The 16,519-nt window shown below is 43.8% G+C and overlaps 1 protein-coding gene across 12 annotated transcripts in view; it reads right to left on the reverse strand.

The window, feature by feature from the left end:
• Positions 1-16,519, reverse strand: part of gphnb (gephyrin b) — an 87,157-nt gene that overhangs the window by 59,948 nt on the left and 10,690 nt on the right. For all 12 annotated transcript variants that reach the window (XM_034076337.1, XM_034076336.1, XM_034076332.1 and 9 more), the window contains exon 2: positions 1,392-1,470. In XM_034076337.1, coding sequence (XP_033932228.1) covers positions 1,392-1,470 — 79 coding nt within the window. The remainder of the gene's footprint in view (positions 1-1,391; positions 1,471-16,519) is intronic.

Consider the following 16,519-nt stretch of genomic DNA (forward strand, 5'->3'; position numbering starts at 1 on the left):
CCTGAGCAAGTTAGATGCTGCCTATCACAGTGCACTGAGATTTTTGACAAATTGTAAAGCACTTCCTCATCACTGTACCCTGTATACCAAGGCGGTGTTGCCATCACTTACTGTACGGAGGCTCAGTCACTGGTACTTTTTCATTTACAAAGCCATGTTGGATGACCTACCATCTTATATCTGCTCCCTGATCTCTCTGCGAATTGAAAGTACTTATTGCCTGAGATCGCATGCTGTGGTTTTATTAAATGTGCCAAGTGCTAGGACTGTCTTAGGGAAGAAAGCTTTCAGATGTGCAGCTCCACTAACTTGGAACAGTCTGCAAAAAGAATGGAAAATTACCAAGCTAGTACCACTACATGTTTTTAAAGCTCGGTTGGATGCTACAAAATCAGACGCTGTTGGTACCTGTACATGTGGTTAGATATGTAAATTGTAATCCCTGTACATGTTGCTGTATGATGTCCTTTTGTTGTTCTGTTGTTTATGTTTTGATGTCTTCTCGTGGAACCTACTGCTGCAGGTCTCCCTTGAAAAAGAGATCATTGATCTCAATGGGATTTTACCTGGATAAATAAAGGTTTTGAATTGAATTGAATTGGTGACATGAAATCTGACACTAAACATTAACTCTTTCAGCTCCAGGCTGCTATGGTTGAAATAAACAGTAGTCATAAAGTGGATGTTTTTTTTTCTCGCGCACAAAGCGAGTTCCACAGAGAAGCAGTTTGGTGGGGGAATCCTGCCCTGACCTCAACCGTATTGTATCCCATCTTTGGGATGAAATGGGACTGTGAGCCAGTCCTTTATTGCCCAACATCAGCACCCAACTTCACTAAAGCTCTTGTGGCTCAATGAGAGTCCTGAGAAGTAGTGGAGGCTGTGTTTTATATCAGTTTAGTATATATCAATCCATTATACTCATAGGTGTAATGTCTAAGTGCCTTTAGCGAAAAGCATGTCCTTTTTTCTATTTCATTCAATAAGTGTTTGCTTTGATTTAAATGAAAGAATTTATAAAAATGACATTCATTTTCACTTCCTTGCTTATATGACTGAAGCTAGCAGAAAACACCACCCATGTTTTACACCGTAAGCACGCACAATGAGCATAAAGTGAACCTGACAGTGCAGCTTTTAAAGCTTCTGAAAAGGTGCAAAAACAAATTCTAATGCATTTAGCTAAAGTACATTTCTTGTGTGATTATTCTTTTCCCTGTATATTGTACATTCTCTTTTGTCACTGATCACATCCCTGTTAATGACAACAAATATGTTTTAGTGTGGTGGATTTAAGGATAGGTAAAGGATTCAGCTTTGGAGAAATGAAGGTGTTGCCTGATGCTTTCTGTCCTAAACTCTGTGGATTGAATCGTCATGAAAATACTCACAGGGAGGGATCATGGATGAGATCTTTGAGGTTGACGCCACTGCGGTCCTCTGCGAGGTTCCGAAAACAGCTGTCACTAACTGGATAGACACAGAGAGAGAGAGAGGGAAGAAAATCAATTAGCACACAGTTGATAAGCAATCTAACATGAAACACACAAAGCGTTTTAGAGACAGTTGCTATCATTACATCACATGTCATAAAAGTGAGTTCATTAAAGGAAAAGGTATCATGGTATCCGGAACCTGAAGCTTTGTTTCCCTGAGAATCCTTTCCACTCATTTGAGAAAAAGAAACACCCTTTATTATTTTCTAAGCTGTGTAATGGTTGGTCACGCGTGATTACTTCTGGTGGGAGACTGAACTGATCCTCAGAAGTAGAACATGACGAAACACACCAAAGTTATCTTTCTTTGATCAGACGGTGAAACCTAAAGGAGAAACATCCAAGACACTCCGATCCAAGCACATCTAAGAATAGTTCTGTGTTGTTTCGAATTTCTGTATTCATATTTACACCTGTGACAATAAGCTACATCAGTGTGGTGTGACCTGGTATATTTTCTTCTCTATCCATTAAGGAGGCGTGTGGCGTAGTGGATAGAGCCTTGGTGTTGGGATCAGGTGGTCACAGGTTCAAACCCCACTGCAGTCAGCATGTCGTTGTGTCCCTGAGACGCTTCACCCCAAAGTGCTCCTGTGGGGATTGCCCACAGTGTTGAGTATGAAAGTCGCTTTGGATAAAAGAGTCAAACATGTTTTTTACAAATCAAATATGGCCGCTATGTGAATAAAGAAAACACTGACTTCACCATGCAGACTTTTTGATCAGTCCCTGTGAAGCCACACCTTCATCCTCTCTAACCTCTCCTTGCAAACCCACGGCTTCCCCTCTCCTGCAGAGCAGGTGCGAGCCACATGAGTCATCCCGGTGATCACAGGCGGATAGAGTGACGGATAGTGTGAGACATGGGGAGATGAAAATGGGGGGGGGGAATCACAAAGTGAGAGTAGACAGGAAGAGACAGACGAGGAGGATGAAGAGAGGGACAAGGTGTTTTGTGATCTAACGGGGGCAAACGTGAACGGACACACTCGTGTCTTGAAATAGATGCAAACCGAAGGAGGGAGGAGGGAGGTCGATGGTGGTGCAGTGGATTTAATCCCAAACACTTGATAGCTTGATAGATAGTTGTAGGCAAAACTGGAAATGTCATGATGTTAGTCCAATGAAGTGCCATGATCCATGAACGTGAGGAGGGGTGGAGGGAGAGGCAAGAATGGTGTAACAAATGAAAGTGGGATGGCAAAGGGGGGAAGGAAGGAAGCTGGAGGATGGAGCGATGAGATTGAGGGGTGGTGGGGAAGAAAATGGGAGATTGAAAAAGAAATGAAAATAATGTAAGATGGACGGATTTCTTTAAAGGGGGTGGGGGTGATGAGGAGGAACGCAGTGGTGAGGGGGCAGCGCTGTGGAGATGGAGGTAAACAGAGGATGCAGGACGTTGCTCTGGGCTCTGGCAAATAAATGGGAGAGTGCTGACATTTGCACACCGAGCCAGCTCAGGAAGAGAGGGAGAAACAAGAAAGACTGCGGGGGGGGGGGGGGGGGGGGAGATGTAGCAAGAAAAAAGGTTGAGGGAGGAGAGAAAAAGGGGAGCAAGCAGCACATGGAATACACACCACCCTGGCTTTAGAGGGGCACTGCTGCATAAGTGCATGAGTGTGTGTGTGAAGAGGGAACTTCCTTCAAGACTGCAGTATTCCACACACACACACACACACACACACACACACACACACACACACACACACACACACACACACACACACACACACACACACACACACACACACACACACACACACACACACACACACACACACACACACACACACACACACACACACACACACACACACACACACACACACACACACACACACACACACACACAGCTCTCCTCAGTCTTTCTCTCCCAGCTACCCCTTGATCTAAAAATAGCCGTTCCACTCTCCTACAAGAGGCAGCAACCATTCTGAACCAATCAACACGCTCTGTCAAAGGCATCGGTACCCACCACCCCTCGATGTGTGTGTGTGCGTGCATGTGTGCAACAAGGGGAACTCCTGAGTGAAGGTAATAAAACTGCCCCTCCCTGCACGGGCGAGTAGAAATGGTGTGAAAGTGATCTCTTCCACAAAACAAAAGAAACAGAAAGCAAGAGGGAGAAAAGAGTGGGAAACAAAAAAAGGGAGAAAGTGAGTGAGAGTGGAAGAGAGGGAAATCTGGCTGCAGTTGAAACAGGCTTCAAAGGAATATTAATGTGATCCTGTGCATGAAGACAGAGGAGAGAAGGGGGAAGAGGGAGGGAGAGGGGAGGAAGAGGAGTGAGAGGGGAGGGGGATAAGGCGTGGAAGAATAGATGACGTTTGTTCCCTCCCACCTCTGAAGCTCCGCCCATGCACCTTTCTCCAGGTAAATCTGCAGCTCAGCGGTGCACTGCATCATCTCCGTGTCCGCACTAAATCCAGGGACTACATTTTCACAGAAGCTGTCCACTTAACATTGCCTCTGCTTTAAACCCTCTAATGATTTGGAGTCAAACTGGATCCCTAAGCAGCCACTCTAACCCAAGCTCATGGTCAAAGTGAAGACGCAATGCAGTGACCCCGTCCCCCCCCAGAGGACGCTATCCCCCATCGTACATACAGTGCACAGCGAGCTCAAAGGTCAAAGCTTCTACATGGCTGGGTAACCACCAGAAGACTGCAAGAGGCCAGACAGACAGTTGTCAAAGTCGAGGATGGTTCTGGGACATCATACAGCTATTATGGGGTCAGGCATTTTAAGATGCTCATATGTAGGACATGAAACTTCCATTCAATCGATTTACATGTCTGACATTCCGGATATTAAGTGCAACCAAAGACTGCTCTTTAACATGCAGACATTATATGCATTTGTTCTTCCTGGGAGTGTTTTTATTATTATTATTATTTATTTATTCTTCCATTTTTATTAATCAGCTTTAACTTGAGCTAAATAGAATAGGATTTGGTTTACTGTAAAACTCCAAAAGAAAGACTTTTTTTTGTCAAACTACTGTTTTCAAGGTCACGAGTCAACACAAAAGTTCAAACTAGTGTTCAGCTGGGTAAAAACTATGCTACAAAGTGCATTGATATATAGAACAAAAAGTATAAATGAAAATAGTGAAAAAAGAAAGAAAGAACAATTTTTTTTTACTTGAAAAAAACGGATTTGAGGTGTGTCGTTATGTCTTTAAACCCCACTGTATATATTTATACTGGAATCTTTGTAATTATATAATCTCTCAATTTGATATCTATTGTCTGGTGCCTATGCTTGCATTGACTCCTATCTTCCCATGTTTGCCTCCTCCTATGAGTGTGTGAGAGTTGAAGCCTGATGTCCCCGGGCTCCAGCAGTGGGAGGAGAGCAGGAGGCCTGTGCCTCAGAAGCATTACACAGGCCAACACTACTCACACATGGGATCCAGGCGTGCACAACCAAACACTTGCGTTTACTCTCAAAGGGTTAATCGCTAAGCCAAAGCAGAGCAGGAGAGATCAGCACACAGGGGAACACATCAAGAGACCAAAGAGAGCTGATCACGGAGGGAAAATGTCAATAAAGAGCGGAAGTGAACGAGAAAACACAGAGGGAATTATGCTTATGAGGAAAGGAACGGGGAGTGGGAAAAGTATCTATGGCAAAAGTGTTTCTGTAGTGCTGTGTTCATGTGCTGGCTCTTCTGGACGTAAAACAGTGTAGAACCATCTACCAGGTCTAAAAAATACAACCACATAGCCAAGTACTGTTTTATAAAAAGTCAAATGTTAATTCACTGTTCTTTCACAACAATAACAAGATCAGACAAAAGGAAGGTCATGTATTGTCCTTATTTACGTTTGAATTAAATGTAAATATTGTACCTTTTGTACTAGCCTACTTTTCCTGCCCAATGAAAAGTTGACTTTTTAAACCGGAGTACTCACTTTACCAGGACATTTATTTTGAGCATATTAAGAATAAACACTGAACAGACAAAAAATACATTAACAAACCAAACAAATGAGCAAAGGTGGCGGGAGAAACAGGTGGTGTGAGTGTATTAGCATATACTGCTAAGTGAGCTAGCCATGAAAAGACAGTGAATCAACTAGTTTTGTAATATAGATAGCTTTGTGAGAAAAACACCTGCCATCGTAAAATAGCTTATAAACAAAGAAATACATGTACTTTACCAATGATTGTAACAGTAAGTGATGTATGTGTGCCACCAGGGCTGCCAACATTTGAGTTCAGCTTGGAATGAGATTTATTTTTTGGTGAACCGAAAAAAGAAACGTTCATGTGTACAGTGTTACAAATGTATTGAACATGTACCAACTAGGGTTTCCCATTAATGTACCGGGCGCTACAGTGGAATACGCACACACACAGTGTACCCGCGACTCTTACAATGAAGGCTCGATAATCAGCTCACAGCATACAATGGCATATAGGTGTAAGCAGAGGTAAAGTGCTATTTTTTTTTAAAATATTGAAGTTAAATGCATCAACCTGGTGCATTTTAAGAGCAAAATGAATTTAAGGATACATCTCTCATCACCCATATGAAACATAACTGTAAACAGATTTTCTTTTTCTTTATGGATATTTTACAAATCACTCCCCTTCTAAACTGTATTCTTGTTTTACTGTCATAGTATTTCATAACTGTTTTTCATTTATTCTCATAAATGGTGACCAAACCTTTTGAGACCCACTGAGATAACTAGACTAAAGTTAACTATCTAAACAGAGTCCCTCACTGAGCTGTAGTTATCAGAGCTCTCCCTCTCATTGTTTGAGAAACAGCTTCTAATATCCGTTAGCGCAGCTAGCTAACCAGATGCTAACAACAACAATGCAAATAGTGAGTTTGGTAGAAATATAGTAAATAATAATAATAATAACTTTACTATAATAATAGTAAAGTTATTTAAGATGATGCCATAGTTATTGAAGATGTTACATTATAAATATTCCCCAAAATTATTCAAAAGCATATTCTTCAAAACTCTCTGCTGTAGTACGACACACAGGAGACTATTGATGTGTGTAGTGAGTTTGGTAGTAATAAGCTGTAGAATAGTGATTGAATATTATTGTATTCTCTTTTTTCGGAGTTGCACTTTGCAGACGGTCCCTGAGCACTCGTTTCTTCTCCGGCTGCAGATAGAGACCAATTTAATGTGTCCAGCTCGGAGGACGGCGCGTATTGTCTTTTTGGTTATAAAAATGTGATTGTAGTTCGTTGTCAACCTTACCACGGTAATTATGAGACGTCATTTGTGTCTGAATAACGTTTTCATGAGTTATTGATCCGTGAAATCAGAATCTCCCAATATCGTTCCAGCTTTACTGAACTGAACTAAGCCAGAAGACCGTCTGATTTCGTAGACCGCTCGGTTTGCTGTTCCTTCACTTTATTTGTATATACATTTATTTTGGACGAAAACTTAGGGTGAGGAAAGGCAAGTGTGGCGTGAGTGCGTGAGATATGGGTTAATTGCGTGACTCTCACGCTCAATGCGTGAGTGTTGGCAGCCCTGTTAATGTGTGCTAACAGATGTAAATCAAAAGCAAAAGATTAAGCACTTATTTTTTAAGATCATATCATGAGCTGTTTTACCTCCAATCACTGATGCTAGTAGCTCCTCATCTGTGCATTACAGTCAATAGCACACATGCTAGGTGTCTTTCCCTCATAGCCTAGAGAAACTCTAGGTTAGCTAGCAGGCTATGTGCTGTCAGTCTGTTAGCCGCTCGCAGAGAAGATTCATAAAACGGCTTATATGTTCCACTCAATCATTTCCAGGACATAAAGCAGTCAGCACTCATTATCTCCCTGGGATCCCACACTAATGGGGTTTCCCTTATAGCAGGTCACACACAAAAACAAAACTACACAAGACACACAAAAAACATGAAGAGGCTAATACACTTCTTTCAGGTACATGAACACCCCCACACATACACACCGCCTTGGACATCTTGCCATGGATCAGCAATTTTACAACATGTGCTACAAATCACAGCGCCTATAGTTGCTTGTGCCAAAGTCTGCCTCCAGTCCAATTATGAGAGTGTTTATCCATCATTATGGCACTATGCTGTCCTTAAAAGGAAATATAATAATCTACAGCTGTCTTGTTTTTCTTTTGATATTTTTATAGTTTTAGTCAATAATTCAATGTCCAATTTACATTCCCATTTATTACGTTAAACATGCTTTTCCAGTTCAAATGTAATTCAACCTGACACAAGAGCTTAATCTGTTTGTCCAAAAACATGAATACATGTACAGAAAAATGTTCAAATCCAACAGTGAAGGGATAGCATTGCCTTCATCATCTGAACAGCCCACTTGGCATCTGTATTGTTTCCTGTTCTTTATCGGCTAACAGCAGTGCCAATGGCCCTCCAGCCCTGAAGAAGCTACTATGGAGGTCGAATATTGGATTGGGCTGACATCTGCTGGTGGGAGGGACAACACCTCTGCACACCAATAAGCCTCCGCCAAAGTGATATCACTGCATCCTGTCTCCCTTTCTACTGGCTTGTTCTGTGTCAAATGGAAACACTGGGCCCCAGGCCTCGGATTAAATGAGCTTAATGATGAATAGAGGTATGGACCCGCCTCCAGATTGTAATGGGGTGGGGTAGACATTAGACTAGGGGGCTTTCAGTACAACAACCAGAAGAGGAGAGGAGCACTGGTGCACAAATACCAGCATCTTCATTCCATGGCAGGGTACATTTCCAAATTAATAAAAGCTTCACGGTGCTGTGTAAAATATAGTAACAGCAATAACAGCAGATAACCTAATCTAATATAAGCTCACTGTATCTTAGCAACCTTGTTAATTCTGAGAGGAGCAGTGGGGTAAGCAGCAGAAGCACAGCATCCATCATCAAAGACACACCCAGCAGCAACACACACATGTACACACAGCAATTACTCACAAACCCACGACACCACGCACATGCACATGCTATCTTACCATTAGCCACTATCTCAATCACCCTGTGATGCAGATGAATGCATACACATGTGCAGGGCGACACACTCAGGCACATGCACACAGATCCTCAGGCTTACTGTAAGCAGCCGGGAGAATGGAGGGGGTGTGGAGCGGAACAATGGGATCCTAATCGTCGGGCTGCATTTCAAAGCCTCTCCCCTCTACAACACTGTTTCTAGATAAGATTTGAAAATGCTATTTATATCCGCGGGGAAAGGAGCCAACCAGCAGCTTGATTTTCATTTATTTGAAGTCAGATCTAAATTGGGGTGGAGTTACATAATACAAGGAGTGCGACACTCCACCTGCTACTGCCGAGCCAGCCATTGAGGAGCAATACGGAGGGAAACGGACCAAGAAACGCACCGGGCCCACGCTAATGCTGCAGCTAATAATTACTCCATCGGCTTAATAACCATCGCTTACTACACCAAAGGAGCTCGGCTCATCCGTGTGGGTACAGCAGTGGGCCGATCCGCATCTCAAATCCAAAACTACTCCAGCACATAGCCAGGATGAAATCCGGCAACCATGCTGAGCCAAGGACAAAACATCACAGCACAACATGGCCCAGTCCCCCCACGCACCAGATGTGCAGAGACAGAAAGACAGCTCTGTTATTCACAGCTGTGGCCCTGGCTCCCCCCTACCTGTCCCCCCCAGAGAGGAGACGGGAGGGAGGAGGAGAGGTGGTATAGGATGGACATTTGGTGTTTAGGGAGTGTGAGTAGAACCTAATCCTGACAGGATTAAGAGAGCACTGGATGAGAGGAGGGAGAACAGAGAGATGAGGAGATGGGATCAGCGGTGGAAATACTTCGAAAGCAAAAAGGGAGAGCAGGGGAGAGTGCAGGATATAAAAGAGAGTAGTAAAATGGGAAGAGGGGGAAATGACTGGTAGGGGGAGGATACAAGGAGATACATGCAGGGGAATGCATACAAAACATGCAGGGGTGAATGAGATGAAGGGAAGATGCCTACACTTGTCCATATCCGATAGAAAGTTCCTTTCTGTTTGCCATCATTGCAAGATCATAAATGGGAGTGTTCAATCATGGGAAGTGCGTGTCGAGATGGATGTGTCGGTAAAAGAAAATGGGGAGTGCTGCACTGGGTCAAGACACTCGATGTTGGTGATGTTAAAGTCAGATATCAGGTGCTGTTCAAGAACAGGACAGTTATTGAGTAAATATTAGGGCTGCTCAAAATAGTTTGAAAGTGAACAGAAAGGGGGACAGTTTGAAAAAAGACGGTATCAATGACACCTCATTTGCAGCTGACATTATCATCTGATCTGTATCTTGATACGGAATCTAGATAACAGTATCTGACCATGGGCCATTGCAGTTTTACCAACTATTATTAAGACTTATGTTTATCTCAATTGGTGGAGACTCTACGAAAAACACAACATCAATATTTCCCTTATAGGCCTTTTGGTCCATTCTGTATATGGGAAGTGCGTGCGACTAAATGATTAATCAATTAATAGTTTTTCGAAACACTTTCACTGCTGATCACCACCCAGTACATTGAACCTTTTGACCATTGCTCTTGAGCAAGGCCACCAAGATATGCAGTGTTCCTCTGTCCTATTATCTTTAGTTGAATATCTGTGGGTTTTGGCTTGTTGGTTGGACAAGAAAAGCAATTTGAGACAACCTGTGACATTTCTAGGAACTACTTGTGACATATAATAGACTGATGATTAATTGGTTAATAAAGAAACTACTCAACAGATGAATTTATCACAAATTCCATCACTGCTTGCACTCGATGTTTTATAAAACTCCAGAGGCCTGCTCCAGAGACCGAACCCCGACATTAGTACACTTAAACAGAAACAAACAATACATACTCACACTATTTTCAGGAAACACACTCAAAGACCATCAACAAAACACCAACAATCAAAGCAGAATATATTATTTTCCCTTTCTCCAGATATTAAAGGTGGGGTAGGTAAGTTTGAGAAACCGGCTCAAGATACACTTTTTGTTATATTCCATGGAATGCTCTTAACATCCCGATGGCAATGAATATCTGAAGTGCTTTGACAACAAATCCATAAAAATATCATCTGTGGAAGCCGTGGCGCTGTAAAACGCTCGACCAATCATCTGAGCCGGCCCGGCTAAAGTAACTGGATGGCCTACCTGCCTGTCAGCCTTCCATCTGTGCACAGACTTATCTCGTGCCCTCATTGGTCATGTGCGCGTTCGTGTGTGTTGGAGGAGGGGCTCTGTAAGGAAGTGGCAGATTTGTCCCGGTTGTGTATTTTTAAATTCTAGCGATCTCGAGCTGGTTTCTCCAAAAGTACCGACCCCACCTTTAACTTATCTTCTTTCCATGAGGCAGAGCGGGTCCAAAAACGATGTGTCTGTTTCTCCTGATCTAGCTGAGTCAGCCCACTCTCAGTCACTTCTCACACTCTGCACAGCACTCTGCACTGAACCCCTCTTTGTAAAAAGTGCGAGACTGGAGCCCTCAACAAAGGCTTCTCGTATTGATGTTTTATTAACATGGCCATAAATATTGAAAGGACACATACTAATGAAGCCTCAGGAAAAAAACTTCCAGAGACAATTTACAGCGTCAGGGAATACAGCGACCTTGAATATGGCACCCTACACCCCCCCCCCCCTTTCTACTTCACCTTTCTCATTTCCCACGCCTTGACTGGAGTGCCCCTGCAGCTTCAACATAACCCCCAAGACACACACACACACACACACACACACACACACACACACACACACACACACACACACACACACACACACACACACACACACACACACACACACACACACACACACACACACACACACACACACACACACACACACACACACACACACACACACACACACACACACACACACACACACACACACACACACACACACACACACACACACACACACACACCCCTAAGCCCCCCACCTTTCCCGTCTATGTGTTTCTTGTTCAATGGAATCGATGGATTGGGGGGGCTTGATGGACCACCACACCCCTTATGAATATTAATCATAGATCCAGGCTCGGGGTATAATGAGGCTTGTTTCTAATGACAACAGGCGTGAGGGATGTGTCTGTGACCCGCTGGCATTATCATGTAGCCGGGCAGGAGTGTGCACGTGGGCCCGGCCTGTGTGTGGCTGTGGGAGGGTGAGGTATCGCAGCTTTTCCCCCACATGTAGCATGACATTTCAGTGGCAGAGGGCCCACGGCAAGCCAGCTCTCCGTGGCATTTCCAACAGCTGTTTACACACATAGACACAAACCTAATGTGTGTTCTCTGAACACTTGAGTGCATGTGGTGTATGTGCAGTGCAGCCATTCATATGATGCGGCTCACTATGAAAACCATGATACATCGCATACTACTTTTGGACAAAAAGTAATTCAACAAGCACCCAAAAAGAGACTGACAACAAATCACAATGATCAAAGTGGCATATCTTTGTTCAAAGTATTACAAAAATAACATTTTAAAATTGAACAGTATCTTTTTCCGTAGAAAACTCAAATTTTAACTAGATTTAGCTTTTAAAATGTGTATGTAATACAACTCAAATATCTTCTATAGCCATCTGCAGATGAAAGTTATTATTAACAACTTTCTTTGGCTACTTGTTTCAACAATGCAGATCCAAATGCTCAAATATTAAGTGCAGAAACTTCAAATATTGATACCCGTGTATTTGAGGTGAAAGGATCATTAATCAAGAGAACTATTAACAATCAGTTGGCCATTTTGAAACTACAGAAACACACCATTGACTGCGGGTCATGGAGTGCCGTAACAGTGATATATCTTCCACCTGAAAACAGTCTTTGGTTGAGGACAGACACTTGCTGGCTGAGAGCATACCAACCATAACAAGACAACTAACTTTAATTAGCAATAGCTGGTCAAATGTATCAATGTTTTGGATAATGCAAGGGAAACCGGAGCGATCTGTAAAGGTTGGAACGTATTGAATACTCGTCTTTTGTTTCCAAGAAACCCAACACTAAGAAAAAGCGTCTCAAAGACACAAACCTCAAAATGGTACAAAGTCAAATCAAAAGTGTCTGCATTGCCAGACACCTTAATAGACCATAGTAAGGGAATAATGTGTGTGTGTAATTTGTGTGAACAGACTCTTTCATTTGGCAGGTTTTAAGAACTCTGCAGCTCAGAAAACAACATATGTTGAAGACAACAAGGGTAACATCATTACACGCTGTCAGAAATACAAATAAATACATGAATTCACACCTAACAGGCATATTCTTTCCTTTTTTCCCTTCAACTCAGCTCCGTCTGCGAGTGTTATCTACGGCTGCTCCATTAGTGAGCCAGGTACCATTCTCTTGTTAGAAGCCCAAATGAGCTCGAGAGCAGCTCTATTGATTTCAATAGAAATGTGCTTACACTGGCATCAATATAGCTGCACATTTCTGATACCTCCCGTTAGAAGCTTCCCTCCTCCCCCCCCTCTCCTCCTTCATCCTTCCAAGCTGCTGATGCAGGGAAACCCAGGGCTGCACCAGTACAACCACGGCTAAGCTGCTCACTCCAGTTTGAATCCTCAGAGAAGCTGGGTGGATCTGCATGGAAGACACTCGCTCCATTCATTTCACTTTGCTGCATGACCACAGACAGATGATCTGGAGAGCAGGCCGGCCCTGAAATGGAGAGCTATTGGCTAACATTAGCAACGGGGCTCTTTATCTGCCGGCTTTAAGAGTTTGCAGAGAAACGTATGTATGTGCTTAGGCCTAATCAGATCAGGTATTGATTGGTCTTCATAGAGGAAGCGTAATGTTCTCTTCTCTGTGATCTCTCACTCGAGGGAGGAAGAGAGGGGAGACCATAGGCAGAGGGAGGGAGAGACGGAGGTCAAGGGTCACGCTGCCCCTGCACTCAGTCTTACAGGTCAAGGTTGGGCTGGCAGATGGCCATTCAAAATCAATGGAAGGCTTCTGATCAAAGTGAAGGGTTACAGGCATGCTGACCAGGGGAATCGTTTGATGGGCAAAGCAAGTTCACATGCACAACCCCAATTGGGCCGAGCGCGTCTCAAGAGGTGCAGCTGTCAAGGCAATTTCTAGAGCAGGAGACACGACCATATTGTAAGTGACACATTGTGCACTAAGTGGAAAGTTAATCTAAACTGCATCTCCACAGGGTTCCCGTGTGGCGAAGATGGCAGCCTCATCATCGTCTGGTCCACCGGCTGCCCTCCTCATGACCAGCCCCTGCTCCCTGCCCACACATCCCATTTCATGGCAGCCACGCTTCCAAAGAGGCAAGACAAAAGCCCGATCAGCACAGCTGCGGCTTTAGCACATTGTGCCGGCAATCGTCGTGAAATCAGTGGAACAAAGCGAAGTGGAACTCTGCAGCCCCCGAAACTATGCAGCGTTGAGCTGAGGGTGCCTCTGTCTGTGGATTCATGAGGAACATGAACTTCCTGCCGCTGCTCAACACCGGCAGCTCCATCAGATTCCAATTTTATGTACGAAATATATTGTTTGATAAAGTGAAAAAGACGACCGTAGTAACGGACACGTTGCAGCCACAGGTGGAGGAAGTACTCACATATTTTGGTTAAAAGTAGCAAGTATAAGCAATAACAAGAATACAAGTACTCTACGCAGGACGGCCCATTAAAGAACTATATATCTCATAATTATTGATGCATTAATCACACAAGAAATCAAAAGGCATTGGGCAGGAAGTGTTGCACTCATAGATATATTTTCGTAACTGCTACGTTCATGAGTGCCATACCAAAAACACATCAGAGGAGAACTGACCTCAAAAGGTTTATAGTAGGAATCAAGGCGTTCCATTTGATGTTTCATGATGTGATGTTAATGTGTGCGTGGGTGGGTGGTAATACATGTGTGTGTCTGCGTGAACCATTCCACTCTCCTTATTTCCCAGGATGCAGACACACACACACACACACACACACACACACACACACACACACACACACACACACACACACACACACACACACACACACACACACACACACACACACACACACACACACACACACACACACACACACACACACACACACACACACACACACACACACACACACACACACACACACACACACACACACACACACACACACACACACACACACACACACACACACACACACACGGAGTGCCCCGGGCCCAGCTGTACTAATGAAGCAGCCTGTAAGCAGCTACCTTCATTACATTCAATCCTCTGGACAGTGTCAGCAATTACATTGCAGCTTCCCACTGTCAGGGCTCACACATGTACACACACATGCACACACACAGACACACACACACACACACACACACACACACACACACACACACACACACACACACACACACACACACACACACACACACACACACACACACACACACACACACACACACACACACACACACACACACACACACACACACACACACACACACACACACACACACACACACACACACACACACACACACACACACACACACACACACACACACACACACACACACACACACACACACACACACACACACACACACACCCAGTTGGAAACGTGTCCTTCCTCTCAAGGCTAATGCTAGCTGAGGTTGATGAAGGCAGGAGTTCCTGCTCTTCTTTGGTGGTGGGTGTTTGGCCTGTTTAAAACACATCTAACTCTGCCCTCCACCACACCAGCACCCTGTGACGTCTCCCTCTCTCTCTCAGCCTCTCTGTATGTTGGAGCAGAAGGACGCCTGGAGGCGAGGGGCGGGGGGGGGGGGCTGCCTAATAGAGTACTCCACTTGCCATATTTCACACATCTCATCACGTATCCCACAGAGACACACATACATGTACATGTCAGTGCGGGGGAAACCGAGAGGGAAGCCCCCGGAGGAGCCAGAGCATTCAGGGACTTTTCCAGGGATTGATTCGACTGTTAGGCTGAGCAGGAATTGAAACCTGTTACCTTTAATTATTAGGCAAATATGTACTGAGAGAAATAAGACTCACTAGTGCTGACAAAGATATACAAATGTATGTGATGATATGCAAATACATTATGGTATCCACAAATGCATTTTCCTACAACTGATGATTACTGCTTAGTATGCCAATTATTACCTCCGCCAAGGATTGTATGTTTTCGGCTTGGTTTGTCCGTCATTCTGGAGGATAACGAAAAGACTATGGCCCTAATTTCTCTAAACTTACAACCTAAAAACCTTAAAGCTGCAATTAACAACTCTTTCTATTATACATTTTTAGATGACTTCTTCAATTACTTTGCTTGACAATTGTAAGACACATCAGAAGAGTGCAACATGCCCATCACAGTAATCAGGAACCCAAGTCAGCATGCTCAAATGACTTGTTTTGTCTATTCATGAGTCCAAGACCCAAACATGTTTCATTAACAGTGATATAAAACAAAGAGAAGTCGAATCCTGTCAGTTGACTTATCATCCTCACATTTATGTTGCGTTTAAGTGCTGGTGCCAAAGTCAGACGTCAAGCTTTTCAGCACATCCATGTGGATTTTACAAGTAGTGCTGAGACTTATCTCTCTCCATAAATCTGCTGCGGCAATATCAAAAGACAGAATACAAAAGAACAGGTGGGGCGATGACGCAGAACAGAGGCAATTGAGTGAGAAATCCCCCGACTCACTTTTTCAAATGTACACCGTCACGTGCCCCGATTGAAAACAACCCGTCATGCCTACAGTATGGCAAAACCATAAATGATGCAAATGGAAACAAAGCTGGTGAGCCACGTCACGTCAATCAAACTGGTTATTGTGTGTGTGTGTGTGTGTGTGTGTGTGTGTGTGTGTGTGTGTGTGTGTGTGTGTGTGTGTGTGGATTAGCATTTTGTGGCAGTGATGCAAGTGTGTGTGGGGGCGGGTATCTATTAAATTTGTATCCCCAGGTGGCATGATCTGAAAGGGTTTTGTGGTAGAAACGGAAAAAGCATGACGCTGAATAATAGAGGAGAATGGGAGAACACCTTGA

This window comes from Pseudochaenichthys georgianus, chromosome 24, assembly GCF_902827115.2.
Source record: "Pseudochaenichthys georgianus chromosome 24, fPseGeo1.2, whole genome shotgun sequence".
NCBI classification, from domain to species: Eukaryota; Metazoa; Chordata; class Actinopteri; order Perciformes; family Channichthyidae; genus Pseudochaenichthys; species Pseudochaenichthys georgianus.